At 40.3% G+C, this 19,854-nt stretch overlaps 3 protein-coding genes across 3 annotated transcripts; all 3 read right to left on the bottom strand.

The window, feature by feature from the left end:
- Nucleotides 1-6,668: 6,668 nt before the first annotated feature.
- LOC110734839 lies at nt 6,669-7,358 on the bottom strand. Its single transcript, XM_021914983.1, has one exon. It carries the CDS (start codon nt 7,356-7,358, stop codon nt 6,669-6,671), a length of 690 nt encoding a protein of 229 aa, XP_021770675.1.
- Nucleotides 7,359-7,388: 30 nt separating this feature from the next.
- On the bottom strand, nt 7,389-8,573 carry LOC110734838. Its single transcript, XM_021914982.1, has one exon. It carries the CDS (start codon nt 8,571-8,573, stop codon nt 7,389-7,391), a length of 1,185 nt encoding a protein of 394 aa, XP_021770674.1.
- Nucleotides 8,574-13,344: 4,771 nt separating this feature from the next.
- LOC110735010 lies at nt 13,345-14,459 on the bottom strand. Its single transcript, XM_021915130.1, has one exon. It carries the CDS (start codon nt 13,995-13,997, stop codon nt 13,638-13,640), a length of 360 nt encoding a protein of 119 aa, XP_021770822.1. The 5' UTR covers nt 13,998-14,459; the 3' UTR covers nt 13,345-13,637.
- Nucleotides 14,460-19,854: the final 5,395 nt, after the last annotated feature.

Genomic DNA, 19,854 nt, shown 5'->3' with positions numbered 1-19,854 from the left:
AACTTTTCTTGCATGTTCATATACAAGCTCAACTTTCAACTCTTTGCTTCAAATCAATTCTGCACATAATTCTTGCTCATATTCACTATGCTCACTACATTACCCTCACAAACCAAATGCTTCACTAACTAAAAGGGTAGGTAAAACATAGGTCATTAGGCTTGTAATGCGGTCAAGACAAGAATGGGAAACATTAGACTCAAATTAGCTAGCAAGAAGGTTGGTGCAAATAGAAAATCAAATTTGTAACTAAACAAAAGAAAACATAATCGAAAATAAGGAAAGGTGCCCTTTTCCTCCCCTAAAAGTGCTAGGTCACGATATCGGGAGCTAGAAATCTACACAAGGATTAAGACACGCATAGTCGAGGATCCTAAAATGCCGCACAACAAATTGATGAAGGCTTGAACAAAATATACCTCACAAGGGATGAAAATGGTAAGAAAATGCCAACTAAAGGGCTTCAAATCCACTACGGGGAGCAACTCCATCTTACCACTTTTCATGAACTAAGGGTTCAAACGCCCTCACAAGTTCTTAACCTTGCTACCTTAGCTAAGGTTTGTCTAATTCAACCAAAGGCAATCTCAAACTGTGCATCTCATCATAAAGTTAAGAAGAAACAAGCATTCTAAGGCGCATCATCAAGGAAATAGAGTCCAAATGTACAAGAAAATTCCAAAACACATTCATATCATCTTGCCATAATCATGTTGGTCACACAAAAACGAAAACTAAACCAGAGTGGGAGGAAGAAATCCAAAAGGTTCGCAAATGAGGCGTATAAATCCAAATAAATCCCAATCGACATACAATGATCATTCGGTATCAACACCAACGATCCCAAGTTCCTTGGAACCAAATGCAAACAACCTCAAACCATTCAACTTCTTCCTATACTAATCCTAAACTAAGCATGCCATAAGAAAAGAAAAGAAAAAAGTAAAGGAAAGATCTTACCCATATATCTCTTGAAGATAAACAAAGCAACCTTACGATTTACCATGTCTCTATATGTTGCTTCCAATTCTCTTCAAAGCTACAAAAGAGAGAGATAAAATCAAAACAAACATTATACAAAGAAATAAGTTAGAAGGAAAAAGAGAGAAAGATCTATCAACTCAAATTCTTGGGCATAACCAACTACCCAAACTTAACTCAATCTCAATCCTCATCATCATCATCATAAAAATAGACATCATCAACAACAAACAAAAACAATGCTACCAAGAGCTTAACAACAACACCTAACAACAAGACCCAAACCCAAATCCCCTCATCATTCCCATGAGTCCTTAGTGCCTTCCCCCACACTTACCCAAAAATACTCCCTTTTGATTCAAACACCCTCCCACACTAGATAAGAGCATCGTCCCCGATGCTACACATGTACATGGAATGAAAGGGAGGGACCAAAAAGGGAGGGAGAAACAAACAGACCGAGGGGGGAAACTATTGGCCACTAGGGTCGGCACCACCGTCATCCGCATTCCAACTATCGTATGAAAAGCCCGAGGGGGGGGCCATGGGGATCCCACCCTCCGGTGTAACCGGGAGGCCACCCATAATGATCCTTGAAAAGGTCTAGTTGGGATGCGGATAACTGGTCAAATGGCTCGTGTTGAGCTAGAGGCAAGGGGTGAGAGGGATCAACGTAGGGGTAGTTAGGGTCACCCCGGTAATCACTCCCACCCGAAACCCGGTAGTCATAATGACCGGATTCATCGGGAAAGTCAAGCCTCGGCACATTGGGGTCCGAGTGACCCTGCTAGTAAAGGTACGTAGGTTGGTTGTCACCCCCCCCCAAGATGGCACGGGCCCTTGTTGGGTCAGCACATAAGGGTAGTTTACCGGGGGAGTGACATCCCCACTACGTACGCTAGTATCGTATAAGGCATGGGTTTGGAAAAAATGGTGTTGTTGGGAGGCGAGCATACCTTTCATGCCAAGTTGCATGCTCTCCATTTGGGCTCGCATCGCCACCATCTTTTGATGGTAGTCAAATTGTTGTTGAATTTGTTGTTGTTGTTGTTGTTGTTGTTGATGTCTTCCTTGTCTTTGTTGATGTTGTTGTTGTTGTTGACTTAGAGGGATCACCTCCACCTTGTTCACATCCTCTTCATTGTCATGCCTTTCATCATGACCTTCACCCATTTCCATCCTTGCTACCGGGAGGACACCCGAATCCTTCCTTACCCACCAAGGGTGATTAACCCCATCCCTTGTAACTCCGGCTTGGGGAGGAGACAGTGATGCTCACGGGAGACTAGCAAACTCCAAGTCTTCCCTTTATCCTCCGTATCCGCAATGAATTTCATCGTTTTCAATTGATCAAGATCGAGCAAGATATCACTTCCATCACTTCTCCCAATGGGAGTGCAAGAACCCAACTTGTCCATGTGACCCAATTTCTCGGCCAACCGGGTGATCATCCCACCGAAATGTATCTCCCCTTTCCTTGTACTCGAGAGAACCCCTTCAATACACTTGGTGAATAGGAAACCGAAATTCACTCTATGCCCCAACTCTGGCTGTGTAGCTAGCCACAAAATTCGGATTTCCTCCGCTGTGATCTTTCCCAAGTCCTGTTTATTAAAAACCATGTACCCCGAGGATTCGATGTAGAAGTCTAATGGCCGGGTGCATGATTTGACTGGCTAAGGAACACTTGGCATTGAAGGATTCCATCCTTGAGATGACTTTCCACCACGCAAGGGGATTATAATCACGAAAGACCTCGTGCTCAGGGAAGAACATGTCAGCGTCCGGGTTGAGGTCCAATAGTTGGTTAAATTGGCGAAGGTTAACAGTCTCTTTTTTGTTGAAAAGTTGAAAAGAGATGGCAAGGTCCTTATCCCCCGTGGCATGACATTCAAAGGAGGCTAGGAACTCAAGAGTGGGCTCCTTATAGGTCCGGTAGGCACTCGTCACAAATGAGCCTAACATAAGATTGTTGAATAGGAACCAACAATCGTCGTCTATGCCAAGCTTTGTTGTAGAGGGTTGGTGGTAGTTTTTTGTGGGTCTAAATTTCCGGTTTTGCAGATTGTCGTAGATGGATTTGTGATCTTTATTGTGGAATTTGAGGGGTGGCAAAGGTGGTGGAGTAGGTTGTTCATTTGGTTGGGGGTTTTCGGATGTTGAACCTTGTGGTTCCTTCCCACTTTTTCTCTTCTTTGAACCAAACACCATTTCATGAACACCAAATTTCAATCAAACACCACACAAATCATAACAACAAATCCAAGAGGTGGCTTAGGATCCAATGGATCAAGCCTCATACATTCTATCAAGCCTACTTCATCCTTGCAAAAGTAGTGCTTCAAACGATGACCATTAACCATGAACTTGTTGTCTCCCACCTCCAACTCAAAAGACCTATAAGAAGTAGTCCTTGAAATCATGAAAGGTCCGGATCATTTGGATTTGAGCTTTTAGGGAAACAAACGGAGCCCAGAGTTGAATAACAACACCTTATCTCCAACCTTGAAGCTCTTGTTCCTTATATGTCGGTCGTGCCATTTCTTAGTTTTCTCCTTGTATAGTCTCGGGTTCTCGTAGGCATCATATCTAAGCTCTTCAAGTTCATTGAGCTTGAGCAATCTCTTCTCACCGGCCAACAACATATCCATGTTTAGCTCCTTGATTGCTCACCAAGCTTTAAATTCCAACTCAACCGGCAAATGACAAGCCTTCCCATAGACCAACCGATAGGGGGTTGTACCAATTGGAGTCTTGTACGCCGTCCGCAAGGCCCAAAGTGTGTCGTCAAGCTTGAGGGACCAATCCATCCTAAATTTGTTCACCATTCTTTCAAGAAGGTTCTTGATCTCTATATTTGACACCTCCACTTGCCCTTGGGTTTGAGAATGGTAAGGTAGACCAACTTTGTGATGAACCCCATATCTCTTAAGAAGAGCTTCGATTTTCTTCTTGGCGAAATGAGAACCTCCATCACTAATTAGCACCCTAGGAACCTTGAACTGCGGAAATATGACTTTCTTGAGAAGCTTAAGCACAACCTTATGATCATTGGTAAGGGAGGGTATAGCTTCAACCCACTTAGTAACATAATCCACCGCTACCAAGATATACAAATTCCACATGAAGAGATAAAAGGCCCCATAAAGTCGACACCCCAAACATCAAATGGATCAACTTCTAAAATGTTTTGTTGAGGCATCTCATCCCTTTTGGTTATGCCACTACTTCTTTGGCACTTGTCACATCTTGAAACGAACTTATGGGCATCCTTATGCATCGTTGGCCACCATAAGAGAAATTGAGAAATCTTTGCCACTGTCTTATCAACTCCTCCATGTCCTCCACACGGTAATGAGTGGCAATGCTCAAGGACTCCTTCAATCTCATGGTCCGGAACACATTTCCGGAAGAGGCCATCTCCACACAGTTTAAACAAGTAGGGGTCATTCCAAAAGTACCTCCTCACTTCCTTGAAAAACCTCTTCTTTTGTTGAGAAGAAAACTCTAGGGGAATGACCCCGCAAGCAATTTAATTAGCTATATCCGCATACCACGGGCTAGATGTTGAAGCCATAGCCATGAGAGTTTCAAATCCTACTTCTTCATTGATTGGCATATCCTCCTTGTTCTCAAAAGGAAGCCTAGACAAATGATCCGCCACAAAGTTCTCCGCTCCCTTTTTATCTCTCATCTCCATGTCAAAATCTTGGAGCGAAAGAACCCAACGGATGAGGCGTGGCTTAGCTTCCTTCTTGGTCATAAGATAGAGAACCGCTATATGATCCGTGTACACAATCACTTTGGAGCATATAAGATAGGACCTAAACTTGTCCATGGAAAACACAACCGCAAGCATTTCTTTCTCCGTCGTTGTGTAATTCTTTTGAGCTTCATCAAGTGTTCTACTTGCATAGTAGATGACATGAGATCATCCTTCTTACTTTTGCCCAAGCACCGCACCTACTGAAAAATCACTCGCATCGCACATTAGCTCAAAAGGAAAGCTCCAATCCAGAGCTTGCACAGTGGGAGACGAAATGAGAGCTTCCTTGAGTTTTTGAAATGCCTCAAGACAAGCCTCATCAAAGTTAAACGCAACATCTTTCTTGAGTAATTCGGTCAAAGGTTTGGCGATTGATGAAATCTTTGATAAAACCTCCGATAAAAACCGGCATGCCCTAGAAAAGCTCTCACTCCCGCAACGAAAGTAGGAGGGAGCAACTTTGTAAACACCGAAACCTTGGCCGAATCAACCTCAATTGCCTTCTTTGACACTTTATGGCCTAGGACAATACCCTCCTCGACCATAAAATGGCATTTCTCCCAATTTAAAACCAAACTCATCTCTTGACACCTTTTCAAAACTTTTTCAAGATTATAAATACAAGTGTTAAAAGACGAGCCACCAACACTAAAATCGTCCATAAAAACCTCAATCTCATTTTCAAGCATCTCGGAAAAAATGGAAGTCATGCATCGTTGGAAAGTTGAAGGAGCATTGCATAACCCTAATGGCATTCTTCTGTATGCAAATGTTCCATATGGACATGTGAAAGTAGTTTTCTCTTGGTTATTTGGGTGAATAGGGATTTGGAAAAATCCGGAATATCCATCCAAGAAACAAAAGAAAGCATGGTTAGAGAGTCTCTCCAACATTTGGTCCATGAAGGGGAGAGGAAAATGGTCTTTCTTTGTATTTTTGTTTAACTTCCTATAATCAATGCACATTCTCCACCCGGTCACCGTCCGGGTGGAGATGTCCTCTCCTTCTTCTCCCTTAACGATGGTCATTCCACCTTTCTTTGGAACCACGTGAACTGGGCTAACCCACTTGCTATCGGAGATAGCATAAATTATGCCCGCTTCACGTAATTTCAAGATTTCCTTCTTGATAACCTCTTGGAGGTTGGGGTTCAACCTCCTTTGAGGCTTAATCAAGGTGGATTGATCATCCTCAAGATGAATACGATGCATGCATAAAGAGGGGCTAATACCCTTGATATCATCAATGCTATACCCTATCACATCTCTATATTTTCTCAATACAACAAGCAATTTTTCCAAATCAAGACCATCAAGGGTAGCATTGACAATAATAGGGTATCCCCCTTCATTTCCAAGATAAGCATATTTCAAAGAGGGGGGAAGAGGTTTGAGTTCTACCTTGGGAGGAGGCTTGGAACTCTCCTCCAATTTCTCATCCGCTAGTTCAAGCTCATCATCCCTAGGATCATCATCTTCCTCCTTTTTGGATTCTTCAATGGCCATGACAAACTCTTTTGCTTCTTGAGAATGGTACTCTTCCTTGCATGTAAGAGCTTCAACCATTGGATCTTGAGGATTCATCATAACCCTTCCTAATCGATCCAACTCCTCATTCACAACATCAACCCTATAGAACTTCTCAACCATGGGGGTCTTGAGCAACTTAGAGAACTCAAAGACAATCTTTTCATCGGAAACCTCACATGTAATGGTGTTGTTCTTGCAATTGATCACCGCCCCCAAAGTCTTAAGAGCTTCACAACCCAAAATCAAGGGAGTAGCGACATCCTCCTCCATATCCATCACTACGAAATCACAAGGCACATAAATATGCCCAACTTGAATTGGGACATCTTCAAGCTCACCACAAGGCAACTTCACCGAACGGTCGACCAATTGGATAGTTTTTCTTGTGGGGATCATTTCAATATTAATCTTTGAGCAATGGATAGAGGGATCAAACTAACACTTACTCCAAGATCGGCTAAGGCGCCCCTAGCTTCCATATTCCCAATCTTTACCGGCAAAGTGAAACTTCCCGGATCCTTTTGCTTCTTGGGCATCTTATGTTGAACAAGTACACTCACTTGATGGGCGAGAGTGATAAGCTCATCATTAAGCTTCCTCTTGTTAGTGAGAATATCTTTAAAGAACTTAAAGTATGAAGGCATTTGTGTGACAACTTCAATGAAAGGGAGGTTTATGTGCAAGTTCTTCATCACACTAAGGAACTTTGCAAACTTATCATTCAACTTCCTCTCCAAAAGTCGACCGGGAAAGGGAACCGGACCATCAAGATTCCTAGCCTCACTGGGAGTTAAAGATGTCACCACATCTTTATACTTCTTTTTCTCCATACTTCTCTCTTTCTCAACAACCTTCTCTTCTTCAACTTCCTTATCTTCACCCACACTCTCTTCTCCTTCCTTCTTTTCCTCACTATCCCCCTCCTTAGGACCCTCATAGGATGTACCCGATCTCAATGTGATTGCCTTGCAAGAGTCGGGTTTCACAATGTTGGAAGGGTTAGTTTGTAATTGTCCGGGTAGAGTAGAAGGTGAGTTGAAAGGGACTCTCTCGGCCAATTGAGATAGTTGTGAATCAATCATCTTGTTATGAGCCTTGACCTCTTACATTTGTTAATTCATGGCTTGAAGTTGTTGAAGAATTTGGGTTTGAGTAGAATTGGGTTGAGATGCTTGCTTTTGACTCCTTTGAGCCGCTTGATTTTGATTGTGGTATTGGTTTTGATTATTGTGTTGGTTGTTTCTTGGGTAGTTTCCTCTTGGGTTTTGGGTTTGGAATGGAGGTGAGTTTTGGTATTGGGGGTTGGAGTTGTATAATTGTTGAGCTTTTTGATTCCATTGTTGAGGTTGGTGAGCAAATCTGGGTGGTGGTTGTCTCCAAGCTACTCCACCGCCACTTCCCCTATATCCATCTTGCCTTGTGTTGTATGCCGCCACATGCTCCGGGCTCAAACCACCACAATAAGATGTATCATGGTTTGTTCCACCACAATTTTGACAAGAGAAAGAATTGACTTGGGAGGAGCTTGCCCCACTATTGACACTCGTATTCAACTTTGCAAGCCCTTTTGTCAAAAGCTTAATTTGATGTTGCAATTGATAAACCTTCTCCAATTCATACTTTCCTCCCTTCTTTGGTGCATTCCTCCTTCTACCACCCCAAGAGTAGTTCTTCACTACCTCTTCAATTGTTGCTTTGACTTGATTTTGAGGTACTTTAATCAATTGGCCACCCGTCCCCGCATCCAAGTTAGCTCTATACATAGGTTCCAACCCATCATAGAAGAATCTCATGAGCAAGCTTTGATTGTATTCGTGATGAGGACATGCTTGTACCAACTCTTTGAATCTTTCCCAAGCTTCACTAAGACTCTCATCGGCTTCTTGTTCAAATGATGCAATCTTCCTTCTCATCTCAGCGGTCTTTTCTTCGGAAATGAACCTCTTCAAGAATGCCTTAACTATCTCCCTCCATGTCGTGAGAGAGTTTGGCTTGACTTGTTTGAGCCACTTCTTTGCTCTACCCAAAAGAGATTGTCGGAATAAGTGCATACGGATGTATTCTTGAGAAACTTGGTTGGTTTGAATCATGGCACAAAGCTCAAGGAATCTATCAAGATGCTCAATAGGATCTTCACTTGGAGAGCCCGAAAATTGCTCCGCTTGAACCATTCTAGTGTATTGAGGATGAATGGTAAAATTGGTTTCCGTGATGGGTAGCAAAATCCCTCCCGTGAGCTCATAATCCTCGAGATTCCCAAACTCACAAAACAAAACATCATTCTCTTGCCTCGCCATTTCGTCGCTTTGAGAACTTGAAGACCAAGAATCACTCTCACTATAGCACCAAGACCTCGCCCCTCTTCTTGATAAAGTCTTCGGACTTGTCTCAATGCAATGTGCGGTCAATTTCATGGTCAATGAAGTGTGTATGAGGTCCTTGAGATCTCCTTTGCATCCCCAAAGCTAAGCAAACAATTAGCAATGACTAGCAATAGAGTAAAGGAACAAAATAAAAAGGCAACAAATCAAATAATAACACAATAAGAGTGCAAAACAAGTCGTTTCCCCGGCAACGGCGCCAAAAATTTGATCGGGGGGCAATAGGTCGTTATTACTACCCTAGATCAAATTTACAATTTTTACTCCTAACCTAGCTCTATCAAATTTATATTAGATAGTGGCAAGTCAGGGTCGAATCCTAGAGAAACGGGGTATTGCACAATCACTGTGAAATCTAGAATCTATTGCAAGTAAAAAAGGGGGTATTATAGTTTGTTTTTGAGAAGTTCTATGATTAAACTATCTACCACAAGAGACTAATCAAGCCAAAAATAAGGAGATTGAACTAGACACTCTAAAATGAAGATGAAAAGCAAGACTATGAAGATAATATAGTCAAAAAGCACTAGGGAGAGGGGTATCCAATCATGACCAACAAGACAACTATGAAAATCAATATGGATTCATGCCAAGGAGGACAAACTCTAATAAAAATAATTCATTCTCATGCAATTACTCAAAGCAAGTTGATGAAATCAATCAAACCTAAACTAGATCATTCTCATGCATCTAATCTAGAACTAAAATATTGGGGTTAAAGGTGCACAACAATAACTCCAATCATCTTTAAGCACAAATCATCAACTCAAGGCAAAAGCCAATCAATAATCAATGGAAACTCAAGCAAACATGATTTTCACCCCCTTTCCCTAGCTAGAAATCTAAGCTAGAGAAAGGAAAATAGAAATGACAACTAAATTAAACATGTATTCAATCCTAACACAACTTAACATGATTCTAAATCAAAGAGTAAGCAATGAAACAAGTAAAGCAAGGATACTTGATGAAGAAAACACTAATAAGAACAATAAAACTAAAAACTAGAGAATAAGGAAAAGAGATTACTATTATAAATGTTGAGGGATTAGCCAAACATGAAATAGTTGCAGTATTCTTGAAGAAAACTTGAATATCATGATTACAAAGATTGAAACTTGAAGACTAGCTATTTTCTCTCTCTAAAAGATGTTCATATTCTCTCTCAAATTTTTTTTGATGTCCAATGGAATAGTAGATACATGAAGATTCAAGCCAAATACTATTTTTAGTCTCTTGTTAAAACAAGGAAAACGGGCATGGGAGAGGCCTCTCTAGTCAAGCTGTCGCGCTCTCTCCTTCGTGGGTACAAAGTTGGGAAATTCCAGCTCGTCGTGCCCGCGGCCAATACTGCCGCGCCTGCGGCCCTCTGAGCCGCGCCCTCTCCAGGCCTTCTCCTAGCCATCTCCATAAACTTCTATGTAGCTCAAGATCCACCTGTCCGCGCCCGCGGCTTCCCGTTGCAGCGCGCCCTCTTCTTTGCAGCATCTCCTCTTCCTTTGCAGCATCTACTCTTCCTTGAGAAAGCTACCTTAGCAACTCCAACTCTGTTTAGCAATCCAAAATCCGCCCACGAGTGCTAGGAGCTATCAAAACACACGAATAGAAGGTAAAAAGTAAACGAAAAGATAAAAGAGAAGGAAAAACACGAGAGAGAGCGAAAGTAACTAAAATAAAGGTAAAAACGGTAAGAAGAGGTATAAATAAGTGACAAATCGGGGAAATTCTCTAGTGAAAAAGGGTGAAATGATGGCATAAATGCCACTCATCAATAGCTGCTACTCCAGGGGCCGTACATGATATGCCGCCTGACCTTCAAAGAGGATAGGTTGCTGATAAGGTTGGGCACACGGCCCGTATGTTTTATGGGGCACATACGGCACCGAGCCTATCATTTAAGGACCCGTGTGGACGGACTGGCCGCGTGACAGGTGCTCCTGTGAAGATGGGGAATACCTCATCGAGGTATCCCTGAAGCTGTCTGGCATTGTTGGCGTTGATGCCGTGTCAGACGGTTGGTTGTTCCTCTTTTGCTGAATGAAATGTCGAGCATCAACGTAAGTCTTCTTGTTGTCATCCGGTTGTACATGCCGGATGGGCTTTCTCTGATTCGCCCCCTAGGAGACGAATATTAGTCCAGCCAATTAAGGGTCGGTCCCCTTCCTTCTGTTTTAGATGTGGAGTGGGCTGCCTGTCCTTGACCGGCTTTATCTTCCCAGAGGGAGCAGGTTTCTTGGACGTCTGTCCCTTGCTTGAACCAGTGATGAGGGATCTATCTTCGGCCGTATGTACTTCGACCTTTGGATCTGATTCTATATCGTGGTCCAAATGGACCTCTCTTTCTGGACGTTTGTCCTCAGGAAGCGGTGCAGTTTCTTGAGAAACCACCTTAGAGGTACTCTCTCCAAAGACGGTGCCAAATGTTTCGGGTTTTTTTTGCGAGATGTCCTACGGGAGAGTTACGTCACCAAGACTGGCTCCTTGCTCGGCTGTACCTGCAACAAACGAAAGCTCCGGTTGTTCAGAGCTCCGCCTCCGACAATCAAGTTAGTACGTGTACGGAGAGTAAAATGCGGAAAATAGGTAAATCTTCACGGATCCCGAGACCAGGTGGTTTCTCTGTTGTAAGAGAATAGTAAATGATGTAATAAATGAACATGTCCCCAAAATGGGGTAAATGTCCCTATTTATAGGCCATTGTAAATAGTGCCCTTATATAGGTCACTTGACCTCGATTTGGTGGACTGCGCCGTTTTACGGTGCCTTGGGAAATGGGCCTTGAAAACTGTCATTTCCTTTATTATCTTCTTGCCACATGTCATGTTCTGGTAGATCCATTTTGGACTCTTCCTAGGGTGACACGTGTCACGCTCTTATTGGTCCACGTGGCTGGGGTAAAAATTACCCAAATCACCCCTTATTAACGAATTATTTTTTAAAAAAAAGGGGTTTAAAATAAATTTGGTATTGTGATTTATAAGTAAAATAAAAGGAGATGACATATTAATTTTAATTTTTAAATGGGAAAAATAAATTAGGAAATTTTAAGACTTTGTTGGAAATTTTTTACATTTTGGCCTAAAGGTCGTCTGAGATTAATTTTCTTACCAAATTGTCGCATGGAGTTAAATTTTTTTACCATATTGTCACCGGAGTTATTTATTTTACCAAATTATTGCTAAGAATCTTTTTTATTTACCAATCTGATCAATTATTCTCTAAGGTTTAATGAGATTATGATGTAATAAGTCACAAAAGTCCCATCTCTTCCTCCTATTAGGATATGGACACCATATCATATGGTGTAGATTTGTTAGTACATACTAAAAAACAAGCTGATAAGGTCCGTACTTTAAACACATATCAAACTTAAGCCCTTTGTATAAAAGAATCACCTAATTAGGTTGTTTCCTGATTATCAGCCTATCCTATCACTAGTCTGAGAGACTTGTAAAATTATCAAGAGATCTACGATGGTATTAATTATTAGAATAAAGTAATTTTTTCGTACTGGACTGTTTATTAGTTTATTACCCCACTTACCATTTATCTTAACACTTATAAAAAATGAAGGGAGTAACAATACTTCACATCATGTTTTTCATAATGTTTAGATTACAAAAAAGAGTTAAAAAAATGTTTGTAAATAGTGTAAATACTCAATGTGTTTTAAAAAGATAAGAAGTAATAATAAACCTTACTCCGTAGTCAATTAGTAATACTTCCTCAATTTTATTTTTATTTGACTAATTTTGACTTTTTTAAAAAACATTTACACGCTCAATTTGGTCATAAGAAAACAATCACATAAGTTATTGTTTGAATTGTGTGTAAAAATAAATAATAAATAAAAAAAAAAGTTGTTTGAATTGTCTCAAAAATTGCTATCCGGAAAGATAAATTAGATCATCTCCACTGGTGAGACTCAACTTTGAGTATTGAAACACAAAATGAGTTGTTTGTTACCTCTAATGGTGATACTCAACCCACTTCTCAATTTAACAACTCATGTTAAGTGTAATTTCCCAATGGTGAGACACTCTAAAGTATACTAATGTTACTTTTAATTTATGAGCCACCAAATCCATATTGTAAGTTTTTTTAAAAAAAATATAAAATAAAACTTAAATAAATTACAAAATATATTATAATATTGATAAAGGGCCCACACTTATTGTCAAATGAGACTCAAAATTGAGTATCTAAACTTGGCAACTTCTTTTTTGAGTTGCTAACTTTAGATACTAACTTATTAGTATCCTTTGCAAAAAAATACTCTCTCTCTTCTAAAAAAACTCCCTCAAATCTTAACATTGGAGATTGTTTTAGAAAAATAACATAAAGCAGTAACAAAGATTGACAATTCTGTCACAATTTATATACGATGTATACCATTATTATAGAAAAGATGTTCAATATTACTGCTTACTTAGAGAGAGTTATAGGCGGACAATAAACCGGGGCCGAGCACAAATCTTAGTCATTTTAATATTTTCGGGCAAAATTAAATTTCCAATTCCAATTTTCCAAAATTCGTCATCAGAAACTTATTATACTATTGACAAATGAATAAAGTTGAATTCCAATTCCAATTTTTCAAAATTCGTCACTACTCAAAATTTGTCAATAGTGTAATGTGTGTGTAAATCAAAACCGAAAGTAAAAATCCTACCAAAAAAAGCAATACCAATTTTCCAAACGCGTATGATTAATTTTCCAATTTCATACTCGTACTAAATACAATAACAAACATCTTTTACTAGTAAACTATCACTAACTCACTATTACACTTACATAATTTATCTATGCACAATCGAAATAATTAAAAGCAATTAAATAGTTGATTAACTCACGACAAAATGAGTACAAAACAAAAGCAAAAAGAAACAAAAAAAAAAAAAAAAAAGCAAAATTAACCCAAAGATCCCACTACTTTTCAACCCAAAATTAATTAACTCATCTTCATCAGATCTACTGTAATAGTCAATCATCAGAATCATCGTCACCGCCGAAGAGCGACATACGATTGTAAACAAGAAAGAGAACGATGGCAAGAACGAGAGCGACACCGAAAGGAGAGCCACTAGCACGGTGAATGGAGTCGGGTTCACCAGTAGCGGTAAAGATTGAAGTGAAGAAGTTACCACGATCCGAAGATAGAAACTGGATTATAAGAAGAAGTATTATTGGTAGTAAAAGAAGTCCAATGGGACTTATAAACTCGGAGATTGATTCAGTAATGGCTTCCCAATCACCGATTAACATGGGTCCTGAAACTACCAGTATTACTACTACTGCTAGTAGAATGCCGTGCGGCGGACCCCGTGCTGCTTCTTCTATCATTGTGTTTTGATTTTATTTTATTTTGTGGTTTTGGAGATTGGTTTTGATGGTAATGGAGTTATAGGGTTGAATCTTGGTTTGTTTGTTTTTTTATTAATTAATGGGAAGTGGTTGATTGGAGGAAGAATGGGTTTGAAAAAAAAAAAAAAGGGTGAGTTGAGATTTGGTTTGATGAAGTTTCGGTTTGAAATGAGGAAGTAGAAAATGATGATGGGGTTAGGTTGTTTATTTAAGAGGAGGATGTGTTAACCTACGCGCTTTTTGGTTGAAACAAAATGGAGTAGGTTAAGAACACTTTTATCTTTACTTCTTTGGAGTAGGATGTGTTTTTTTGGTTGGATGGAGTAGTAATTTTCGTGAATTTTCAATGCATGTGAAGTTTTATTTCCTACAAAGTGCCACGAGTAACTATAGTTTAATTCACCATATTTTTGTTTATCCGATCTTATTTGGTCTGATGTGCTTTAATCTGATCTGATTTGATATGATTTAATCTGATCTGGTTCGATTGTATGATTTGACCAAACATTGATCTTATGTGCATGATAATCTATAAAAAAAATATGTAAGTCTTGTTTGATTCATAATAATGTGTATTTTATTAATATGTGATTTTCATAATTTTTTTAATTATGAAATTAGAGATATTTAACGATAAAAAACCACATCTAAAATGATAAAGTATGTCACAAACTATTTTTTTTTTTTAATATGAATTTATTTTTTCTGATCTAATTCGAAATAAGTAAAAATAAGGTGAGCTAAACATGACCTAAGTTTTGTTTTGGTTGGATGTAGTTATTTTTAATTCACAAACTTTAAAAAAATTTAGGTGTACAATAAATATTGTATATTCGTTGTAAAGTTGTTTTAAAATAATTAAAGGATGCCCCAAAGTAAATAATTGTTATCCTAAATGAAAATTATTCCAAATTAAATAAAAATATAATCAATGTTTTATCAATATAGTTACCCTCTTTAAATAAGTAAAAATCAAATCTCAATGAGTGAAAGTAAGTATATTACCCTTATAAAACTTATTTCATTGTCTATATATTTTAAATCATACCATATTTTAACTTACTCCAAAGAAGGTTAATAGTTTGACTAAAAGTTACCCTATAACAGTTCGATATACACTAATATTATTATAAAGCGGATGTACATAAAAGTTTTTATTTATAATTCTAAGGAGGATTGTGCTAGTAATTAATTTCCTCTATTATTTCAACTTCCATTGTTTCAACTTCCATTTATGTCAGTGGAAACTAACTAAGAGCACATACATCTACATTTTTGGAATTTAGCTTTTTATTTTTTATCAGCCAGATAATCATTTAAATATTTTGAAATTGTTTGATAACACTAATCCATATTAAACATAATGTATGCTAGCCTTAAATAAAGAGTATTTTTTACTCCCTATATAAATATAACTATGTTAAGTCTCGTGCCATACATTGGTTTTCATTGTTTATTATAAATTAGATTATCCCCGTGCGATGCACGATTTTAATAAAAAAAATTATAGCATAGAACTTGTATATACAATGAATCTTTTCAATTTTATCATAAATTCATTGGAACGAGTTTTCTTTAAAGGAATACAGTTTGAATATTTTAGAAAATTTCTGGACGTTTGAAAATTAGTGTTAAGGAATTGAGGAGAGGGAATGATAGAACTTTAAATCAAAAGAAAGGAATACAGTTGCTATTCAATTTACTATACTTCGGTATTCTAGACTAAAGTTGTTGAAAGAACTTAATTAGCTTGTTTACGAAGTATCACATAAAAGAAGAAGAAAAAAAAATTATTATCACAAAAAAATGACATCATCAATGGTTTAGGTGGGAAAAAATTTCATTAGAAAGCGACACGTATACAGTTTTGAGGAAAGATAATGTCAGCAATGTTTTGTTTTATTAATAGTTAATAGATAAAAATACATTTGTCAAAAGATACTACACTCTCCGACTCTTTTCTATGGTTACAGTTTAACCTTCATGATTAGGGGATTTTGCTCCCACCAATCGGAATGCGCCACGTGGGCCAATCTGGTCCTGCCAGGTTTCCCCCAGTGGAACTGTCAGGGCTTGCCACGTGGCACGCGCTTATTCGTCCACCTTGGACCTATTATGTCATGACATGTGGCATACTCCATGCCTAATGGAGAAACCGGCCACCCAGGCCCAACTTCCGAGGGAAGCCCAATCGGCCCTAGGTTAACCTAAACCTAGGATGGGCACGTTTCCCAAGGTTATAAATACCTCCCTTAATCCTCATTAAGGGGGATAACAAAAAAACACATTAATTACACACAGTAATAACCGGCTGATCTCGCTAACAAAGCAGATTACCTACATTAAACACTCTCACCTAGAGAGACCCAATCACTTTAATTTCCGCATTAATTACTCCTTAATCAAGTACTAACTTGACCGTTGGAGGCGGAGCTCCCAGGAGTCTCCGTTATTTTGCAGGTATAGGCGTCCGGTTCCAGTCTCGGAATTGTAACTCTCCCGCAGGACATCAAAAAACCCCGAAACATTTGGCGCCGTCTGTGGGGATCATGCAGTCGTCGTGTATACAGACCAACCTATCAAGCGGCCCCTTACCATCATGGAGTCGTTAGGCCGAATGATCAAATGGGCCATAGAAATACAGAGCCTCGAAGTTACTTTCGAGCCTAGAAAAGCAGTGAAGGGGCAAGCTTTTGCTGACTTTATTGTAGAGATGACTCGTCCTCCTGACTCTCAAGTTCCAGACCAAGTATGGAAGGTATATATGGACGGAAGCTCTACTTCAAATGGTTGTGGAGCAGGCGTCATATGTCAGTCGCCAGAGGGCGACAGGTACGAGTATGCTCTACGCTTCAGTTTTCAGGCTTCAAACAATGAGGCAGAATATGAAGCTTTACTAGCCGGGATCCGCATGTGCAAGGCGGCAGGGGCAAGAAAAATAGACGCCTGTTCCGATTCACAATTGATAGTGAGTCAGTACAATGGCGAATACGAAGCAACCCATCCGGCCATGATCAAGTATTTACAGGCGGTCCGACAAGCAGTCGGCTCCCTTGAGGATTTCCATCTGATCCAAGTGCCGAGATCAGAAAACAACCAGGCGGATGCACTGTCAAAATTAGCATCATCCGCCTCCTCTGATACTCCTCGAACTGGTTTTTGGGAAGTAATGGAGAAGAGAAGCATCGAGGAAAACCCTATTGGAATCCTAGACAGAAGCTCAACCTGGATGGATTCAATCAGGGCATATCTGACAAACGGTACACTGCCGGATGATCCTCAACAGGCGGCAGCACTGAAAAAACGAGCCACTTGTTTTGAAATGATAAAGGGAGAACTTCACAAAAGGGGGTACCTTCAACCCTTCTTAAATTGTGTTACTCCAGAAAAGGGACGAGAGATACTAGACGACCTTCACTCTGGTTACTGTGCTTCTCATATAGGCGGTAGGACGCTTGCTCAAAGGGCAAGGCGGCAGGGCTACTTTTGGCCTACTTTGGAAGCAGATGCAATGGAGATGGTGAAAAAATGTGACAAGTTCCAAAGGTTTGGCAAACTAATTCACCGTCCGGCTACTGACCTCACTACCATTCACAGCCCACTACCGTTTGCTAAGTGGGGCATGGACATTCTGGGTCCATATACGCCTGCTACAGGCGGAAGGAGGTACATACTTGTTGCCGTTGACTACTTCACTAAATGGGTAGAGGCGGAGGCTGTAAAGGGAATCAAGACGAAGGATGTAATTTCATTCATCTGGAAAAATGTCATCACTCGGTTTGGGGTTCCCATGTCTATGGTTTTTGATAATGGTCCTCAATTTGAGACGCCTGTTCTCAAAAGCTGGTTGGGTGACCAAGGAATTGCAAACTACTTTGCATCTGTCGGCCGTCCACAAGCAAACGGCCAGGTAGAAGCCTTTAATAAAATCATCTCGGACGGTCTCAAGAAAAAGATTGAACGAGCAGGCGGCCTATGGGCGGATGAACTACCACATGTTCTCTGGGCCATTAGGACGACTGAAAAAGGGGCGACTGGAGAAACTCCATTCCTCCTAACTTACGGTGCGGAAGCTATTCTTCCAATAGAACACTACGAGCCGACTCTTCGAGTAATGCTATATGACGAAGAGGCAAACTGGGAAGCCATGCGCCTGGCATTAGACTCACTTCCTGAAAAGAGGGGCAATGCTGTCTTGCGCCATGAAATCTATCGCCTGAGAATGACTAGATCATACAACAAAAAAGTACACAGGCGTCCACTCAAAGTAGGGGACTTTGTACTTAGAAAAATGGAAGCAGTTGGTAGGGCTAATGAGTCTGGCAAACTAACTCCCAGCTGGGAAGGACCCTACCGAATCTATGAGGAAGTCAGGGACGGTACCTACCGTCTGGAAACACCAGACGGACAACCGTTGCCTCGAACTTGGAATGTAGATAATCTTAAGAAATATTTCTTTTGAATGATGTAAATAGTCAAGAGCTACTTAATAAAAGTTTGCACTTACTATTCAATTTTGTACTAAGAGGGGCACGCCTACTAACAAATAGTCGGCTACTCTCCATGTTTAATTTTTATTCTTACTAATAGAGGGGCATGCCGTCTGTACCTTTACAGTCGGCTACTCTCCATTAAGTATTTTACTCTATTTTCAGAGGGGCATGCCGTCTGTACCTTTACAGTCGGCTACTCTCCATTGAGTATTTTACTCTATTTTCAGAGGGGCATGCCGTCTGTACCTTTACAGTCGGCTACTCTCCATTGAGTATTTTTACTCTCTTCAGAGGGGCATGCTGTCTGTACCTTTACAGTCGGCTACTCTCCATTGAGTATTTTACTCACAATAAGGGCATGTCGTCTGGACATATAGTCGCCTACTCTCAATAAGAAGATGGCCGACTGGATCCAAACACATAGCCACCCCCCTTATACTTAGCTAAAAAAGGTTAGGGCCTGGCCGACCCTGTTCCTAACAGGCTGCTACCCTCCTCTTAGCACCTACGTTCACCAAGAACTTACCAAGGCCACAGGCCGAATGATCAGACCAGGCGCCAAGCCAACTGATCAAATCTACAAAACTAATACGACCTGTCCCAACATCATAGCAGGCGTCCGGCGGCATCCCTACGGATGAAATTCGTCGCAGAGAGAAGCTCCTTTTTGGGTGGAACATTGTTCTATAAACTAATTACACGGCACCTATACGACTGTCCCCAAGGGCAACCACGTAGCCGTTGTTGAGACAAGGATAACTCTATCACTAACCAAACCAGTGGTAGCAGTTGACATCTGAGTCAGATGACCGCCTGTATTACTTGGGATAAATGCAGGGGGTACCTCTTGAGTTAATAGCCAACAAACTTTGGCGAATCAAGGGGTCTAGCCGGCATCCGCCGCCTGGTACCTCTACTTCTCAAGCAAGAGTGACGGCGACTGAGTAACTCCAACGTTAACTCATAATCACTCCCTCAAATTTGGTATGGAACCTAAAAGGTTTGAGTAGACCGCCTGTTTTTTTGGCAAACAGGGGCACTCAAACCCCTATTCCTACTAGGTAACCTATTGAGTTAATAGCCAACTAACATTGGCAAATCAAGGGGATCAGCCGGCCTCCGCCGCCTGGTACCTCTACTACTCAATCTAGAGTGTGACGGAGACTAAGTAACTCCTATGTTAACTTATAGTCACTCCCTCAAACTTAGTATGGAGCCTAAAAGGTATGAGTCCTCCGCCTGTTTTTAGCAAACAGGGGCTCTCAACCACTACTCCTGCTAGGTTAACAAATTACGAGTTAAAAGCCAACAAATATTGGCGAATAAAGGGAAACAACCGGTAC

The sequence above is a fragment of the Chenopodium quinoa genome, unplaced genomic scaffold (genome assembly GCF_001683475.1).
Source record: "Chenopodium quinoa cultivar QQ74 unplaced genomic scaffold, ASM168347v1, whole genome shotgun sequence".
Classification (NCBI taxonomy): Eukaryota; Viridiplantae; Streptophyta; class Magnoliopsida; order Caryophyllales; family Amaranthaceae; genus Chenopodium; species Chenopodium quinoa.
This window is presented reverse-complemented; position numbering and strand designations above follow the sequence as displayed.